Source organism: Dromaius novaehollandiae, chromosome W (genome assembly GCF_036370855.1).
Source record: "Dromaius novaehollandiae isolate bDroNov1 chromosome W, bDroNov1.hap1, whole genome shotgun sequence".
Lineage (NCBI taxonomy): Eukaryota > Metazoa > Chordata > Aves > Casuariiformes > Dromaiidae > Dromaius > Dromaius novaehollandiae.
Genome location: NC_088130.1, coordinates 12,245,571 through 12,262,550, shown reverse-complemented (window position 1 = coordinate 12,262,550; position 16,980 = coordinate 12,245,571). Strand labels below are relative to the sequence as shown.

Sequence of the window (16,980 nt, the reverse complement as noted above, 5' to 3'; positions counted from 1 at the left end):
GCCCTGGGATCAGACAGGCTGCACCCTGAGGCAGCTGGTGGATGTCCTCGCAAGGCCACTATACACCAGCTTTGACATGTTGTGGAGATTAGGGGAGGTTCCCAATGACTGGAGAGAGGCGAGTGCTGCACTCATCTTCAGAAACGGGCAAAAAATAAATCTGGGGAGCTGCAGACTGGTCAGCAACATTTCAATCCCTGGGAAAATCCTGGGAGGGGTCCTGCTGGAGCCCACATCTGCGCACATGAGGGAGAAGGTGATGATCAGAAACAGTCAGAGGATTTACCAAGGGTAAATCACGCATGACCAACTTGATTGCATGCTGTTATAAAATGACCAGATTTGTGGATGAGGGGAGAGCAGTGGATGCTGTTTACCTCGACTTTAGCAAGGCTTTTGACACAGTCTCCCACAATATTCTTGTATCCAAATTGGGATGTTATTTTCTGGGTGAGAGGACGACAAGACGGGTAAAAAACTGGTTGAGGGTCGGGCTCGGAGGGTGGTGGTTATGGGTCGCACCCTACCTGGAGGCCAGTGTCACATGGGGCACCGCGAGGGTCTCTGCTGGGACCTGTCCTGTTCAGTGACCCAGAGGAGAGGACGGAGGGCGCTCCATCGAGCTGTAAAGGACTCCAAATCTGGGGGAACCGGTGGCTAAATGGGAGGGCAGGTGCTGCTCAGAGGGCCCTGGTTGGGCGGGAGGAAGAGGCCAACAGGGCCGCGGTGAGACAGGACGAAGACAGGGGTGCAGCCATGGCCAGGCCGGGCAGTGCTGGGGCAGGAGGCGCTGGGGGAGGCGCCGCCGGGGAAGCGATAGAGCTCAGTATGGGGAGAAATGACGTTTCCCCCGGGGACAGCCCGGCAGCGGGGCTGGGCCAGAGGTGGTGCTGGCGCTGTCCTCAAGCCCCAGCTGGGTCCAGCCCTGAGCAACCTGGTCTGCCCCGTGGCTGAGCCTGCTCTGGGCAGGGGTTGGCCCAGAGGCCTCCTGGGGTCCCTGCCAGCCCGCATTATCCTGTAATCCTCTGAATGCACCACGTACAGCTTCAAAGCATCCTTGCAATAGCTTTTCCTTCCTTACTTTAGAGGCTCACCAAGCTACTAGTGAGGCAGGGAGTAACGTGGAGTGATGCAGAAACAGCACCCTAGAAAAGTCATGCTTCGAGTAACGAGGAGAAACTCGGAGGGTCGATGGTGACTGGGCAGCACATTAGAGCCAGTATCAAGAAATGTGCCTAAAGGGTCAAATACAGAGATAACTCGCAAAAACAATGGAGATGCACAAGGAACCAGAGGTTCAGCACCGCATTGCTGAATAACCACGCAGTGAGATCAGCCTTGGTGCCGCAGCGCAGCAGCCCGGGACGTGCTTGGGAGCACTGCACCAAAGAGGACATAGGCCAGTTCAACACGCTGGGGAAGCATGGACAAATGTACCAATGCATTACTCAGATTTGATTAGCAAGTACTTAATGGAGTTATTCTACTTAGTATTAGCAAACAGTTGCATAACCCACTCATGAACCGATTGCAAACCTTGAAAGTTCTCTTTAAATAACATCATTAAGAGATTCCCTTTGAAAAAAAAGGAACTCATTTGTCTAAGGTATTAGGTCAAATTACAGTATACATCAAGTACATTCACATCAACTTTTGATAGCTGTGAAAAATTTACAAATCTCGGGAAGCCTAAAACTAGTTTAATTTCTGATCTAACAAACAGAAAATAACCAATTTTAACACTCATGTGGAAATGCTTTTCCCGTGTTTGGAACTTTGAAAGAAGAGCTCTGCTAGAACAAAGCGATGCGTGCATCTCAAAATACACAAGTAAAAAGATTAGCTATCACTCGGGAAAATGTACCCAGAAGACAACAGCTGACTGAAACGAACACCAGATACCCACACACATCCTGCATATACAGACAGATGGACAAATGCGATTTACATGAATTTAAGAAGCAGGAAAATGCACACCAAAAAGTTAACAACAGTAAGAGGGGAACAAAATCCAAATCTATGAGATCTAGAGAAAGGTAAAAGAGAAAAATAATTTAATAAGAAAACACTGTGGCATGCACACTCCCACTTTCTCTCCTTCTTCCTCCATCTGCCCTCCGCTCTCCCACTGTAGTATTAGCATTCATACAACTACACAGTGGTTGATTAGAAGGCTGATCTGGTTCAAAACTAATCTTTTTTTATTTTTTCCAGGTTAATTTTCATATCAATGAGCTTCCTGAACCAACCAACAACATGATCACAGAGGCAAGGGGAGAGCAGAGGGAAAGCCAGAACTGCAGTAGTCTGAATTTAGATGGACTTAAAATAGTGTGAAAACTACATCTTAAGTACTCCCTTACTGAACTCATCTGAACTTATCTGCAAGTTAGCAGGAAGCAGTAAAATTCTCACTGCATTGCCACCTCCAGAACGCCTGCAAAATCTTTAAATCTCTCTTCTTCTGCTCTGGGGCTAAACACACATGTGGTCACTCTTTTGGGACAGAAATCAGATGAAGGGAGTAGACCCTTTAAGAGCATATGTTGCACAGATCATTCACCTTACTTTTAAGGCCAATGCTCTTTATGCTGTTTTGATTTAGAGGAGTGTTTTATTTGCTTTTTAGAAAGTTTGAGTCTGGTTTCATGTAAACCTTAGAAGTAAAATAAAACGTGAAATGTATCATCAAAATGCAAATAGTCACACTCATGCAGATGACAGGAACAGTTTGCACCACCCTGTTAGTCATTAGTTATTGGGAACTCCCAGTTTTCTATTGCTTCAGCTTTCAGAGAAAAGGCCTTATTGCAAAACAACTGTCAAGGAAAATTAAAGTTTTGATTTAACAACTGCTAATTTATTATCCTAAATATGCAATACTAAAAGCTGTTTGTGGACACCAGCTACAACACCACCAGCTACTACAAACATTGGATTGAAAAGATTCACAAGCCACAGACAATCCACACACCAGTTAAAAGCACTAAAACGATGTAAATGTTGTTGTTTGCCTTCCCAAAAGCAGGAATTCAGAACTGCCAGTACAGTGAAGATGAGAAAAATCTTCAGAAAAATAATATCATCATGCCTTTCCTTCCTCAGGAGAAGATTAAGACAAAGACATCTGCAGAAGTCCTTTGGATAAAATGATCTATTTTGAGTAAATTGAAGGTTATTATATAATTTATTGTACCATGGTTTATAGTAAAACTTTCCCCAACAGGCCCCCAGAAAGGCTCTTATGACATTTCCAGAGGAAGGATATTTTTGCTATTGTTGCTTCCTAGACCAGGAAGGTCCATTTTTACTTTAGCTCATTTTAAAAAGCATAGACTTTTCATTTATAAACCCTTACCTGATTAAATTCTGGCATACCTGGCATCCTGCAGAACATCTGTGACAATAGATGAATAATTAATACATGCATATATAAAAGAAAGCACCTGTAATGGTATTCATAAAATATTAATTCACCTGTGAAAAAATTCTAATCAACAGAATTAAAGGTTGTGTATGTCCGCATTCAACCTAGAAAGATCTACTGGATAACTTCAGTGATTTGTTTGGAATTTTAAATCTCAGACTGTATGTCCAATCCATCATTTACGCTATCTACATGTTCAAAACAATATGATCAAATTTACAATTTACACCCTTGAGATGCGATCTCACTGAGTTTATTTAGGCAATACAACCGATTAGTTACACAATGTGGAGGGCATGATCTGGAAGGTTTGCATTCTCAGTTCCTCAAACCTGGGTTGACCATTTTGATTTTTTTCTTACTCTTTTCACATTCTTTGCCAGCCTGAGCAGAAACCTGCATCTCAGAGTACCATAAGCAACAGCAGACATTGTTTTCTACTTAAAGCAGATTCTGCTTTATCCTTTGAGGAAGGGACAAAGCAGTAAAACGGGATTAAGAATTCCAGTGCAGTAGTAATTTGACATTAAGAAGCATGTCATTTTTCTCTCTCTCAGTTGGATGCCGTACCACAGTTTTGGTTATTGGACTGAGAGAAACATATCTGAGAAGCCCAGGAAGGTTAATAGTTGCCGATTTCTAACTTAAACAGCTTCATTGAAAAGGTACTGGTGACAGTATCTGCAAGAAATCATAAATGTCAGCAATCACTAACTGAGGCATCACAAAAATCACAAAGAACTGCACTGAAACTACACACAATGTCCATAACAATTTATTCTGATTCTTTCTAAATGTAGCAGAAGGAAAAATTCACTTCTTTACCTGTGAGGGTCTTTTGAACTGGGAATGATGTTGGCACATTCTCTCTTACTGAAGACCTCTTCAATCCAAGACTTAGGGGACTGAAAAGACATTTCAGACATAATTGCATTCCTGAACTTCAGAACATAATGTCAAAAATTGCACTATAATGTCTGTATTGCTGTATATGCTGAACGTCTCAATGATTCCTATCATGATGTTAGATGAAACCAAACGCTATGAGCTGAAGCTACAGCTATGACTCTGACCAGTCCCAGCCATTCACTCCCAAGCTTTACAGAGCTCCACGTAAATATGAATACTGAGATTTATGTCTGCCTCTGTTAATGAACATGAAAACGATTTAGAGGACCAGTAAAAAACACACATATAATAGAAGCAGCAGCTAGGATGGATCAGAACTGGAAGTGAGAAAAGGAGGAGTTGCTGAAATGACTACCCATTCCTTCTGCCAGAAGACTAGTGTGTGACAATCTTACTAAACCTGTGAAAATCTGAAAAAAAAAATCAAGATTTTTAAATTATTTTTATTTATTTAACCAGAAAGAGATGACTGATTGCTTTTTTCATTATTGTTATTAACATTTAAGAACTGAAGCTTCCTGGTTACATGTCTCCTGAACTAGGACTACAGTGAAATGCAAAATGCAAAAATCTGGGACCATTCTCAAAGACCAGACCTAGCACTTAACAGTAATGTCAAGTGGGATTTTTCCACTGACCTCCAGGGACACTCCAAAAACTGACTTGATGGAGGCTGTGTAGCTGAGTAAATAGTCACTGTGGTACAGAGATTTTTCAAAGAATCTTGGGGAGTTTTTGAACCTCTTCTGGTCTATCAGGATCAAAATTCCCAAAAGCAATAACAGGTTTTTGGATGCCAAACTTTGAAAACTCCATGACTGAATTTAAGAAATACTAGAACACAGGAAAATCTTGCAGTTTATGGGAGCTGTTACCTCAACAAAATGGATAAGATAGATATTGTACTATAAAAAGTAAATACAGTTATAATGATTAAAACTGTCTCATTGCCTCTCTACCTCTTGTCTATCTTAGATAGTAAGCTCTAGGACAGGGTCCTGGTTTATGATTAGGCCTACAAGGCAAACAATAATAAAGTGACTCCTTCCTTCCTTCTGATGTTTGCAAACAATTATCCCTGCACAGCACACACTTCCCTCATAAAAATGTTTATGATAAGTACCTGTCTCCATGCTCGTTTGCAAAAGGTCTCTTTCATATCATGAATTAGTAAAGAATTAAATTCATGAGAATGTCTGTAATTCAACTGATTGAGAATACTCCTGGGAGCATTTTATGGTTGGAGTTCAGCAATAATTCTTATAAAAGAGAATACCTCTCTTTTATCTGCTGAATGGAATTATGATCCTTAATAAAACAGGTCTGTTGGGGGTTTCTTACTTCTGCTTCACATTCGCAAATATTATCTGCCCCCACATAATCTTATAGCTAATCCTTTGGTTATGGAAAGTCAAGAGCTGCATAAACGAAATACCAAGATGTCTGAAGGTTTGGGACCAGCTTCCATCAAAACCAATGGGAGTCGCTCCTTTGATTTTAATGTAGTCTGAATGAGGCCCCCATTGACAAAGATGAAAGAGTTTATTAAAAAATAGTTTGCTGGTATTAATGTGCATGTGTATTCTTCTGGGAACAACTAATTGAACTGCGTCTGGCTGAGCTCAGAATGAAGGAATATCACTGTGGCAAATCCTCAGGGCTGGACAGAGCAAGGCATGCAGAAAAATTATCTTCGAAAGACACCTACTGAAGACCAGGCACAAAAATTCAATCCAAAGAAAAGCCTGAGAAGCAACAGAGCGAATTTCATTTTTGGAGAGCAGCTATGCTCTGCTCTTCTCAAAAATCTTTCGGCAGGATTCTCCTCAGCAACCAGTATTGTCTCACACTTCCCAAACCACTTCATCCTAACTGTTTGAGCTATCAAGGAAAACACTGAAATATTTCTGTTATTACAACATCCTGGGACTCCGTTTCCTGTAAATACTACTCTTGACTTATCAAAACTAGAGAATAAAAAAATCTTTTATTTTATGGAATGCCTTGAATAAAAAGTTTTTTTTTTTAATACTTTACTAAACTTCTCATTAGCAAGAGTGGGTATAATGGAATGGCTAGGAGAGTTTTTGGTGCGTGCTGAGCAGTACCGCATGAGAGATCCTGCCTTCCTGACAGGCCTCCCAGCATTTGCTGGGGCAACATACTCAGCCTTGTGAGAGGACAAAGAAGAACATCTAGACCGCTGTCGCTTCAATTTAGTAACAGCACTAGTAATTCAAAATAATTTTGTACAAGCCGTTGGTATCACATAGTCTCAGGTGGCTTCCCTCAAGCTACTTTATTTCCAGCACAACATAGCCCAGAAATCAAGTGTTACCTGCCTATTTCCTGAGGTGGGGTATATCACAACCCAGGTGTGAAGGTCAGTTTTGGAGAACACAGCCCAGCATAACAAGGACACTCTGCATCAGCCTACACACCAACTACACACCATGCAGAGCATGGTGCCAGCTGAGCAAGGGGCTGGCACTCAAGTAACCCACGTGTGAATACACGCAAGAAAGGATGTCAAAGAAGTTTTTAATCTCTGAAGCTCAATGTCTCTCATGATGCCATCACATGGTACAAGTTACAACAGATTTTTTTTTTTTTAATGAGGACAAGTCATCTGATAACTATGCAGAAAAACTATAGTGTATTTCAAATCAAAAGATAACTTTGCTCTACATAATCCTGAAGGATGACAATAAACTGTGTTAGCCAACGTTACAATATCTAGTAAGGGAGATACAGAGGCATCTTCTTTATTATCAGCTTTTCGAACATCCAAGCCGTCCCCTGAAAGAACGTACCTTATTTTTTAAAAAAATTATTTTTTTGTTTTGGGTCTTTTTTTAAATATAAAAGTAATGTTTAAAATTCTGGATGTTTTGCGTAACATTTTACAAATTGGCCCAATAGCACCTCTTTTTTCCTGCAGCTGTGACACCAGCAGAAGCTGCTGTCTAACCTGCTACACATGCACATTAATACCACCACACAACACACCTAATCCCCTGGTGAGTGACCAGACAACTCTAATCGCAATGGGTCGGACTCGAAACCTAACGAAGTCAGCAGAAAGAAGCCTATTGACGCCAATGAGCTTTGGATCAGATACCATGAACCTGACCTTACTACTATAGAGGTCATTGGCAAAATTCCCATTTACTTCAGACAAACCAGACTTATGAAATCAATCTGACCGTTGAATCCTGAAATGCCAAGGATACATGTCTCCTAACGGCATATCCACTACGAGCATAACTACTCAAGTCCTTTAACTCAACTTAAGGATTCTTAGTCTTTAAGAATTTCTCAGTAATAAGGACTGAAACCATTCTGAAGTAAAATTGAAAGAATAGTGGGAATTTTCACCCTGTTCTGCAAAGAAATAGAGTATCTTCCTATACAGATATTTCAACAGTAATCTTTGATTATTTACAAAAATTTTGCCAAAGGCTACATTGCATTGTCTCACATCCTTGCTTCTGTAATTTTTAGATTAAGAAAATGATAATACTTGGATTGCATATCATCTGTATATGATCATGATGAAGCCTGCCTAAGAGACTGTAACTCTAAGGTTGGTTTTCATATCAAATGATAAACAAGTGCATACAGCAAAAAACAGCTGGTAAAGTCTCCAACACTATTGCCTTTAGTGAAGTTCCTTAAAGAGATGGTGTTACTAAAAAATAAAAATAAAAAAAAATCAGTCTGTATAACTGTATATCATTTTGTGAAGCACTACAAGTTTCAGAACTGAAGAAGACACACTTACCATTATTTTTATATAAAATTAAGCTGAAATCTTCACTTGCTGTGTAAATTTACCCTATAACAATAGCATCCATTTCTTAATCTAATGCTTTAATAAGGTTTCTAAATTCACAGCCTAATCAGGAAAGGAGTTGTAATGCTTCATACTTTTTACAGTCATCTAACGACTTCAGGATTAGGCAAGTAAAAATGAAAACAGAAAACTTCTGAGCTGCAATTCATTTGCTTTTGGTCGCTAGTTTTCTAAATTCTCTCTATAATACATATGTTTCTTTCATAAAATTGTAGTTAACATTTCAAAATTGTGATCATTTAATTAAACTGCGACAACAAATTAAAATTTATATTTATAATTTTAATTTATATACTCCAAGCTGGTATCAACCTGTGCCCTCTCTATCACCAAACCTTTGAAGGAGACAAAAATACAACTGCATGTTCCTTCACGCTGGTAAACTTCTTTTCTGATATACGGAAGATCTAAAACCAAGTTTATAGTGGAATTTTCTTTCCAGACAGTTCTGAGACCTTTATCTGGGAGTTTTGCCTTCTCATTTCTCACCAGTCTGAGGATTAGGCTTGCTGCTAATGCTTCCCTGCCGCAGAAGAGGCTTTGGAGATTTCTAGACTGCTTTAGTCAATGGAGTGGGAAGAGTTTGGCTCTGAGATTTCAGGCACATGAATAGTTCTTAGCAAATTGCTTTTAATCACTTCTCTAATATCTTTAGTGTCTGATATCCTTACATAATGTGGTATTAAAGGGACACTGCCAGGTCGAATCTGGTTAAACATAAACAGGTTAAAGACAAAGATTTCCAGAAATAAAGCAAGAGACCAGAGAAAAAAAAAATTAGAGAAACACCTGCATCGCTCACTCCTTTCCAACCTTTGTGGACAGCGAGCAACAGCGGACGAAACTTAAAACCTCACCTCGTAAGGAAATAACCCGTCCTCCCAAGATGGCCAGGCTGTGCTCACTGCTGCTCTCTCACACGGGGTCCGGCACCACCAGCTTGGAAGCACTACCCAAAGCGAGGAGGGGTCCCCGCCTCGCCGTGTGGGGTCACTGAGCAGCTATGCAGCGGTTAACGCATTTGTATCGGAGGAAGCATGTGTATAGCCATGCACTTGTGCGCTTACTAATTTCAGCACTTGTCCACGGGGAACATTTCCATTTTTGTGTGCCTGCTCGCTTCGGTCCGTGCCCTGCCCACCCCACCCCCTCATAAAGGACTTGCCAGAGTCAACGCTTTTAAATGCCCTGCGCCAATTAAACTCCGATAAGCAGGGGCTAATGTGCACTTGTCCTGCTCTGGCATTAGCTTTACTAAATCAAGGTCTGCACCAAACATTCAGCCCCTTCAAGACCAGACAATAAGCACTGTCCACTGGTTGAGTACCAAACCGAGGAAAACTAGGTTACACTCTTAATACTAAACACCAAAATTTTTTAGTACAATTAACTGCACTAATGTCCCCTGTGGGGTGAGAGCACAGATACACACATTTTCTGAAGAAACAACATACTGCTCCCAACACAATCAAATTCTGTCAAAGGAAATTAAAAGGCACACATCTCAGCATCAGAGTAATTTCATTCGTTATTGAAACATAACCATCTCTTCCACAAAAATAGCATCTGCCTTTAATAACACACTGTAGATCTAGATGGGGCAGATAATAAGAAATTATATAATGAGTAGCCAATTTAAATAACAGGCTAGTTTATTTAGGCAAAATACAACTGTGCTGGAATCTAGCCAGAGCAACCAAGCTGCAAGTCCCTTATTAAAACTGCAAGGAATTTGTACAGACAACACAGAGAGCAATGGACTTCCACCTTGTATCTTAGCCAAAATACAACTTCTTCAAGAGGTGATACGTGCTGCCAAGCACCAAACACCAGCTGTGCAGAGATTCCACTACACACAACCACTTTTCTAAGTCACTTCTCAAGAATGTGGGTATCCCTGCATATCTTAATTAGAGCCAATATTTTGCACATTTGGTGAGATGGGCAGACTTTCAGCAAAACATGGTATAGCTACATGTGATAGAAATATGTTGGTTAAGAAATGTTTGGTCACCCTTAACATAATGAGATGAAAACAAATACTAAATAGCAATGTGGCTAATAGATTTTTCCCCAAGACTCCAGTATATTGGTACAGTAGCTGTAAAGAAATTTACCACTGGTGGCAAGGATTAGAAAGATCAGAAAGACCCAGAATTGATGCTCTTTGCCTGGGAAGCAGGGAGATACCACTTTCCTGTAATTGTACCTGTGAGAGACCAATACAGGGCAGGATGTGACCAATCCTTACTCAAGTACAAAGTGAGGGGAGGGAAGGGAGGATTTCCCATTTGCAGAGCCACTAGAAGTATCCACCGTCTCTGTGCTCAGCAGACTGTTCTAGACTATTTAAAACCCTTTTAAAAATTAACTAGACATAGAGCAAGTCACTCACAAGAACATTACGTACCTGAAAGGTAGCCAGAGTCCTTGTAAGCCAACGCTCGGACTGTCTCACACGTGTTCAGGCTATAAGCAAAATGGTATCTCTTGAACCCGCAGCCCTGGGAACGCTGCCTGAGCTCTATAAACTAAGCTGAACTTACAGGTATCATCATTTCATACATAGTAATTTTTAACTCACAAGCAGGATGTCAACAATACTTCTGCCTCTCATTGCCCTTGCTAAATTACTCCTAGCATTAAAGAGATTTCCAGCTTAACAGGCTGCATGAGCTTTTCAGGGCAGAGACTTTCTGGTTCAGCATCCATCACCTGCACACTCATGGCATTAAGTAAAGTAACAACCGATCATAACAAAGAACGCCACTTCGGTTTCACGTAGGGAAGAAGTGTAGTGTAAAACTCCAGAGTGACACGCAATAAAACATGAACCCAATGTGAGGTTTTCAGCTAACTCCCCTGTCTTCTAGGATTTCACTGTGCATTTCACTGCTGCAAGACAACAGCCTGGCTTTGTAACACAGCCATGCTGTGGTTCCCCTCCTGTCAGTACTGAGACAGTACTGACAGCACACCTGTTATTAACTATTACATTTTGCTTTTCCAATCTTTCTCACACACTTTTTGCCCAAGTGTTCAGGAGCCTGTACATCAGTGGAAGTACTGCCTTACAAACAATTGAACTTGCAAGAAAACTTTCATCCGCACATTTCAAAAAGATGCATAGAAGTATTGTGCAAATAATGTAATTTGAATGTTTTCACTGTTGTTCAACATTTCAGTAAGTCCAACTATAAAAGACAACTATTGGTTAATTCCAGACTGCCTTTGTAGAAAGTCTGCAGACTCTGTAGCATTGAGGAGTTTCTCTTTTGCCCCCCTCTTAAAAATAAAATATCATTTCAAGTCACAGCAGAATTTCTGTGATAATCTGCTGGTAATTCATTCAACCACATTCACCATTAAGTACTCTCAAACTTTCCTAGAAACCTACACCAATAGAAGAGGAGTCACTTATGCTAACAGGGTAAACATAGACCCAAGTTAGAGCAGAATAACAGAACTTGTTACAAGCCTTCAGTCGTACTGCAGGGAGATTTTGGATGATTTTCCCTAGCTCTGACGGAGCCTGTCAGCTTCTTAGGAACTTATCAATTCAGCCTTAAATCAACAGAGAGTACTATGGCATTTACTTTAACATTTAATCAACTGTACTTAAGAGCTAAGTCTGTATGGCTAAGTGCTTTTCTGGATTGGGGCCTTGCATCAAAGGCTCATGAAACCATATCCCAAATGTTGATCAAAACTTACGCAATTGAAGAAAGCCCCTTTGGCTGTAACAGGCTTTCCAGCACGTAGCTTCGGACCTCAGAGTGGACCACGTGATACAGTTACAAGAACATTTCTGGTGTTCTCAACATGAGGAAATGCTTCCAGTGCACCTAACACACCAGGACATGCAAATAGCAGCAGGGTTGTGACAACAAAAAGCAGGAAATATTAAATAGTGAATTCTCTCCATGTTGCTGTCAAAGATGCTCTAACTCTACCTTTGAAAGCGCTGAACCAGTCACAGCTACACACAGGCAACCTCAAATCACAGTTCATTTTCCTCAGCCCCTCCCCCTTGAAGCACGCCCCGACAGTGCTGCTAAAAATCCTATTTTATGCCTGGCCTGGCCTTAGACGTCAGCAAATAACTTAAAAACAAGACAGAATCAGTATAAGCATTAGCTGGTTTCCTGGTCAGCTCCTCCAATTGGAAACAACACAAAGTCTCCATGACAAGAAACAGAATTGGGCCTTCTGCTAAAAATAGCCAGTCCAAAACCTATTGCTCTGGAAGCGCTGCCACCTTTGAGAAAGCTTGGATCTGGCTATGCTCCATAATTGCGATGCATTTAAACAACGGAAAAAAATCTGTGCTTAACACTGGCGGCAGCTATCTTGCTAAAAGCTGACATTTTTCACATATTGCCAATATTAGAATACAACATAGTTCTGTACACTATCTTTTATTCTCCCATAAAACCAGTTCAATGATCAGCGTAAGATGTGGATTATTTAACAACCAGTCATAAAAAAAGGTACAGAAAAGATATCAACTGACAGAAAGCACTCCAAATTGTAGGAAAAATGATAGGACACTCAGAACTTGTGACAAATAACAGAGCAAGCATCAGTAACAGAGCAAGAAATGACAAATGAATCCAAATTATAGCTGCCAAAAATTGTAAACCCCTTAATATAGAAATGGCTTTACTTTGTCTTTTTTGGAGACAAAAGTTGCAGGGTTCCCTTAATGAACACTCCTGCCTGCCGCATGGACAAAGTTTCTAAGGTCAGTACTACTATTCATATCATGAAGAAACTAAAGGATTTCATCTTCTTTTATTAACTAACGCAGTAGCATTAGAAGGGTTCACAAATTCAGGCAAGTTAGACTTGAAACAATGTTGTTTGAAGTCATTTTAAACTGGCCAAAATTCAAGGAGCAATAAGAAATTGATGCTTCAGGCATATTATTCAGACAGTCAGCACAACGCTTCAAGCCTTGCTCAGGTTTCCACTTCGGGAGGAAATGCCAGTGCTCGCTCTTTGTCCAACACTTGACGTTAGCAAAGAGCCACTAATCAACTTACTATTTTTAAAACTGGGTCTCACGTACCTGGCACTGAGCGATCACAGAGGTCAACCGCCTACTGTTCTTACAAAAGCATTCCTCTATCAGTGGGTTCAAAATTATACAGCAATTTTACACAGCTCTTCCTGGTTTAAACCAGATACAGTTGTAATTGTATTGGATTATGATCACTCACAGCTCACACTTTACCATTATTTGCTGAAACTATAAAACCTATTTTCTACACTCATATTGCCAAATGCAGCTTTACAGTAAACATTATGTGTCGTTGATCACTTGTCAAAGATTTCCTCTCATACCATCAAATCATGTAATTGCATTGCTTGAATATTTTTAGTCTGTCCAGGGAAGCTCACATTTCACCTCACATTCAAACCAAAAACGTTCCTCTGCTCTTAAAAAAAAGTCCTATTTCTAAGCTTCTCCACAACTTTAGTCTCTGTGTATACTGTCATACTGAAGTATATTTTTCTGCCTGCATTTTTCCAGACGACTCCCCTCTTTCTTGCACCTTGCCTATCTCTGGCCTCTCTCAGATAGACAAGTCAAGAGATCCCTCCTTCACCAAGAGAAAAAACGTGAAGAGCAGGGAGAGAGGGAAATTAGATTTGATACCAGCCAATAAATTTTGAGCTTTCCTTTGCTTACTGTATATTTTCACAACCAGGGAATTAACAATAGCCACAGAGGTGACAAAAGACAGGATGTGTCTAAAGTATCTAAAGGGGAAACCAAACACAGTTTGCGAGATCCAGCTGGAGGAAGCATGAAAGGCCCCAGGAAGTTGCAGTTTGATATAAATCCGTATTAAACTGAAGTACTACAAAGGTTAAAGGATGTGAACCACCAACACTGCTAGCCTCTAGAGGCACGGGATCATCTGCTGTTACTCCTGCCTGCGTTGTTCCCTTTGCTCCGTTGTTTGTCCCATGCACTAATAAAATCCTTACAGGCTTGACTTCGGTGCACAGCAGCGCTCAGACACATTGCAAGGCCGGGGCCTGGGGCAGGCTCTTCCCATTTTGCAAGAAGCAAGGGTGTCCATTCCAGCCCCACTCAAAAAGCAGTTTCCCTTTTTCATGCTACCTTGCTTTTGAATAGAAATCACCCCGTTCACCCTCTTAATGCCCAGGACCCACGAGGATGGACACGGCTCCTTGTCCCTGCACCCCAGAGGCTGCCTGAGCACCCCCTGAGGCTTTGCACCAAGTCTTTCCAACCTACCCTCCGGCCTCGTCTACCGATTCAACCACTTCGACTTTATCAGCTGTTTTTCAGACTGGGGGTTGCAAAAACAACCAAAGGGCCCGACCAGGAGGAGGGAAGGATGCATTTTGCAAGCATTTGAGGATTTACTAACATAAGCTCCTCTGCCTCCTGTTTGGGGGTTAGATTACATCAATAAACAAAAACAATAAATACATTAACAGATATAGTGGTTTATAGCAGTAGGACTGTAATCAAACCTGGGACTGACCCATTCTAGCTGGGCTGGTAAAAAAATCTACACCCACAGTCCTAAGCAAACCAGTGTAATCCAACTGGCACTAAAGTCCCTCTACATCACTTTAGGGAAATGACCAAGTTTCTCACTGCTTTTGCACAACTCCTGGTACCATATGGCATCTAGAAAAGCACTTTCATACTGTAAACATGTTATATTTTGACACTGCAGAGTTGGCCCAGAGACACAGCCATGTGCCCCTGTTAATGGCGTTCCAGACCATCACATCTGAAACCATCACAGACTAGGCAATAAGTGTCAGTCTGATTAGACATTCAGGGTGCTCGTCATTAGCAGTAACACAGAAGAGGGCTGAACTCAATTCTCACCACCTCATCTATCACCTGAGGCTTCCTAATTAGAAAGAAAACAAACAAACAAAAAAAACCCATGCATTTCACTAGCAAACCAAGGACATCTGATTTGGAAGCAGTGACAAGAAGACATTGAAAAAACAATGGATTTTTTTTAAAAAAGCTTCTTCTGACTTGCATTTATCAACGCACAGCACCACAGTGTCTAGCTTTGTCCCCTGGTCGAAAGAACAGTAAGAAAACCCAAAAATTATTTTTAGATGCAAGTTGCTGTTCCTCTTTAATGAGCAGAGGGAATTGGACAACTCAGAATGGTGTGTAAAAGAAACAGCACTATGGAAGAGAAGTAAAGCAAAGCCAGCCATAAGAAAATGATGAAAACAACTGCGTATTCCTCGAGGCTTAATCACTTTACTTAGAGCTCTTAGAATTTGTAGCATACAACAGCCTCATGAAGAAAGATACTTCTGCCTTACGCACCCGAAGGGGCCTCTCTTCTTTTAGGACTTGCAGGAGAAGGTACAATCAGCTCTCTGAATGAACATGTCAGAGAGGTGAACATAATGCAAAAGAACATCATTCAAAACATACAGTGTGGATCACAAGGGTTTACTTAACATGCATGTTATACAGAAATATGCTTATGTACTACAAGAATCAGGGAAGCGTTATACACCAGTTGAGAGTAGAGCAGGTCCTGGTGGAAATAACATTGAGGGGAGATCAAACCTTGCTAAGTCACAACCACCTCAGCTTCCCATCATGCTGTGAGCTGATCGGACAGTCTCAAAGAGGCCAGGGGGGCAATCATCCAAAAACTAGATTACCTAAGTTGAACCTATGATCACTCTGGACAGCACCCTAAAGCCAATAGGCTTGTTAGGGGTATGTCGTGTCGAGGGCCCCACCTCTTCATCTGACATGATGCTACTGGGTGAAAACTGAATTTAAGAAGAACCGAGAGCCAAAAAGGCAGGACAACAGAGTCATTTGGGACAAAACCCTGGACCCTGCTCTAAGTGCCTGTTGCACGTCCTACCCCGGTCCCGGTGCTTCATGTCACACCCCAGAGGACCCTGTAGGTGAGATGAAGCCTGCAGTGGTGAGAGCACTGGTGAAGAGAAAGCTGCTGCCACTTCTCTTTCTGCAAAGCTGGATCCAGTGAGTGCACCCAACACCCTGCCTCATGGAGCATAGCCTCGGGATATCGGCAGAAACGTAAACCAGACACAAACCCTGTGAAGACCAAGACAAATTTCACGTGCCAGTATCCTATCTGAATTCAACCCAAAGAGCTTAGCTTATCTAGCCCCTACTATAGTTTCAGTCTTTTCTTCCTCACAGAGTATGTTCATCTGATATAACTTGCCTGCTGGAGTACCGCATTACTATCTTTTTCGAACATGGCTATCTGATTTAAAATACTCATGTTTTAAGTAGAATTAGTCATAGTGTTAAAATAAATGTAATAATTGCATTTCAAAGATGTAACATTCCTTTGCCTCTTTTTGTGCTGTCACAATACCAACCATGAGCACAAACACAACTAAATCATCATCGTCCACCTTTCTGCTTCTTTCTGCGCCATTCTCAGTTCAAGTCTCAAAACCACTCAGCTGGAAAGAAATATTAAGAGTCATTCAAAATTTCTTTTGGGACAGAGTATGCAGAGCCATGAATATTAATGAAATTGAAGTAGTTCTGCTTTATAACTGATTATCCCTAAACTGAAGTGGAGGGAACCTAATTATATCTCAGCTTCTTCACGTCTTCCCCCAAAAATGTATTTTTACCGTAACAGAGGAGATCACCTCACCATTTAGTTTACTGCTTCCATTGCTTTGTCAGATGCTTCTGATTCCTCGTATCTCACACTCAAATTGCAAGTTCTTTGCAGACAAAGGCTACCTTGCCTTGAACAAA

At 41.1% G+C, this 16,980-nt stretch overlaps 2 protein-coding genes across 4 annotated transcripts in view; both read right to left on the bottom strand.

The window, feature by feature from the left end:
* Positions 1 to 16,980, bottom strand: part of LOC135324166 (uncharacterized protein C9orf40 homolog) — a 206,908-nt gene that overhangs the window by 169,631 nt on the left and 20,297 nt on the right. The window lies entirely within an intron of this gene.
* LOC135324428 (transient receptor potential cation channel subfamily M member 6-like) overlaps positions 1 to 16,980 on the bottom strand; it is a 105,608-nt gene that overhangs the window by 83,104 nt on the left and 5,524 nt on the right. For all 3 annotated transcript variants that reach the window (XM_064500729.1, XM_064500730.1, XM_064500731.1), the window contains exons 2-3: positions 4,253 to 4,332; positions 3,359 to 3,397 (exon numbers count right to left, since the gene is read on the bottom strand). In XM_064500729.1, the coding sequence (XP_064356799.1) occupies positions 3,359 to 3,397; positions 4,253 to 4,332 (119 nt within the window). The remainder of the gene's footprint in view (positions 1 to 3,358; positions 3,398 to 4,252; positions 4,333 to 16,980) is intronic.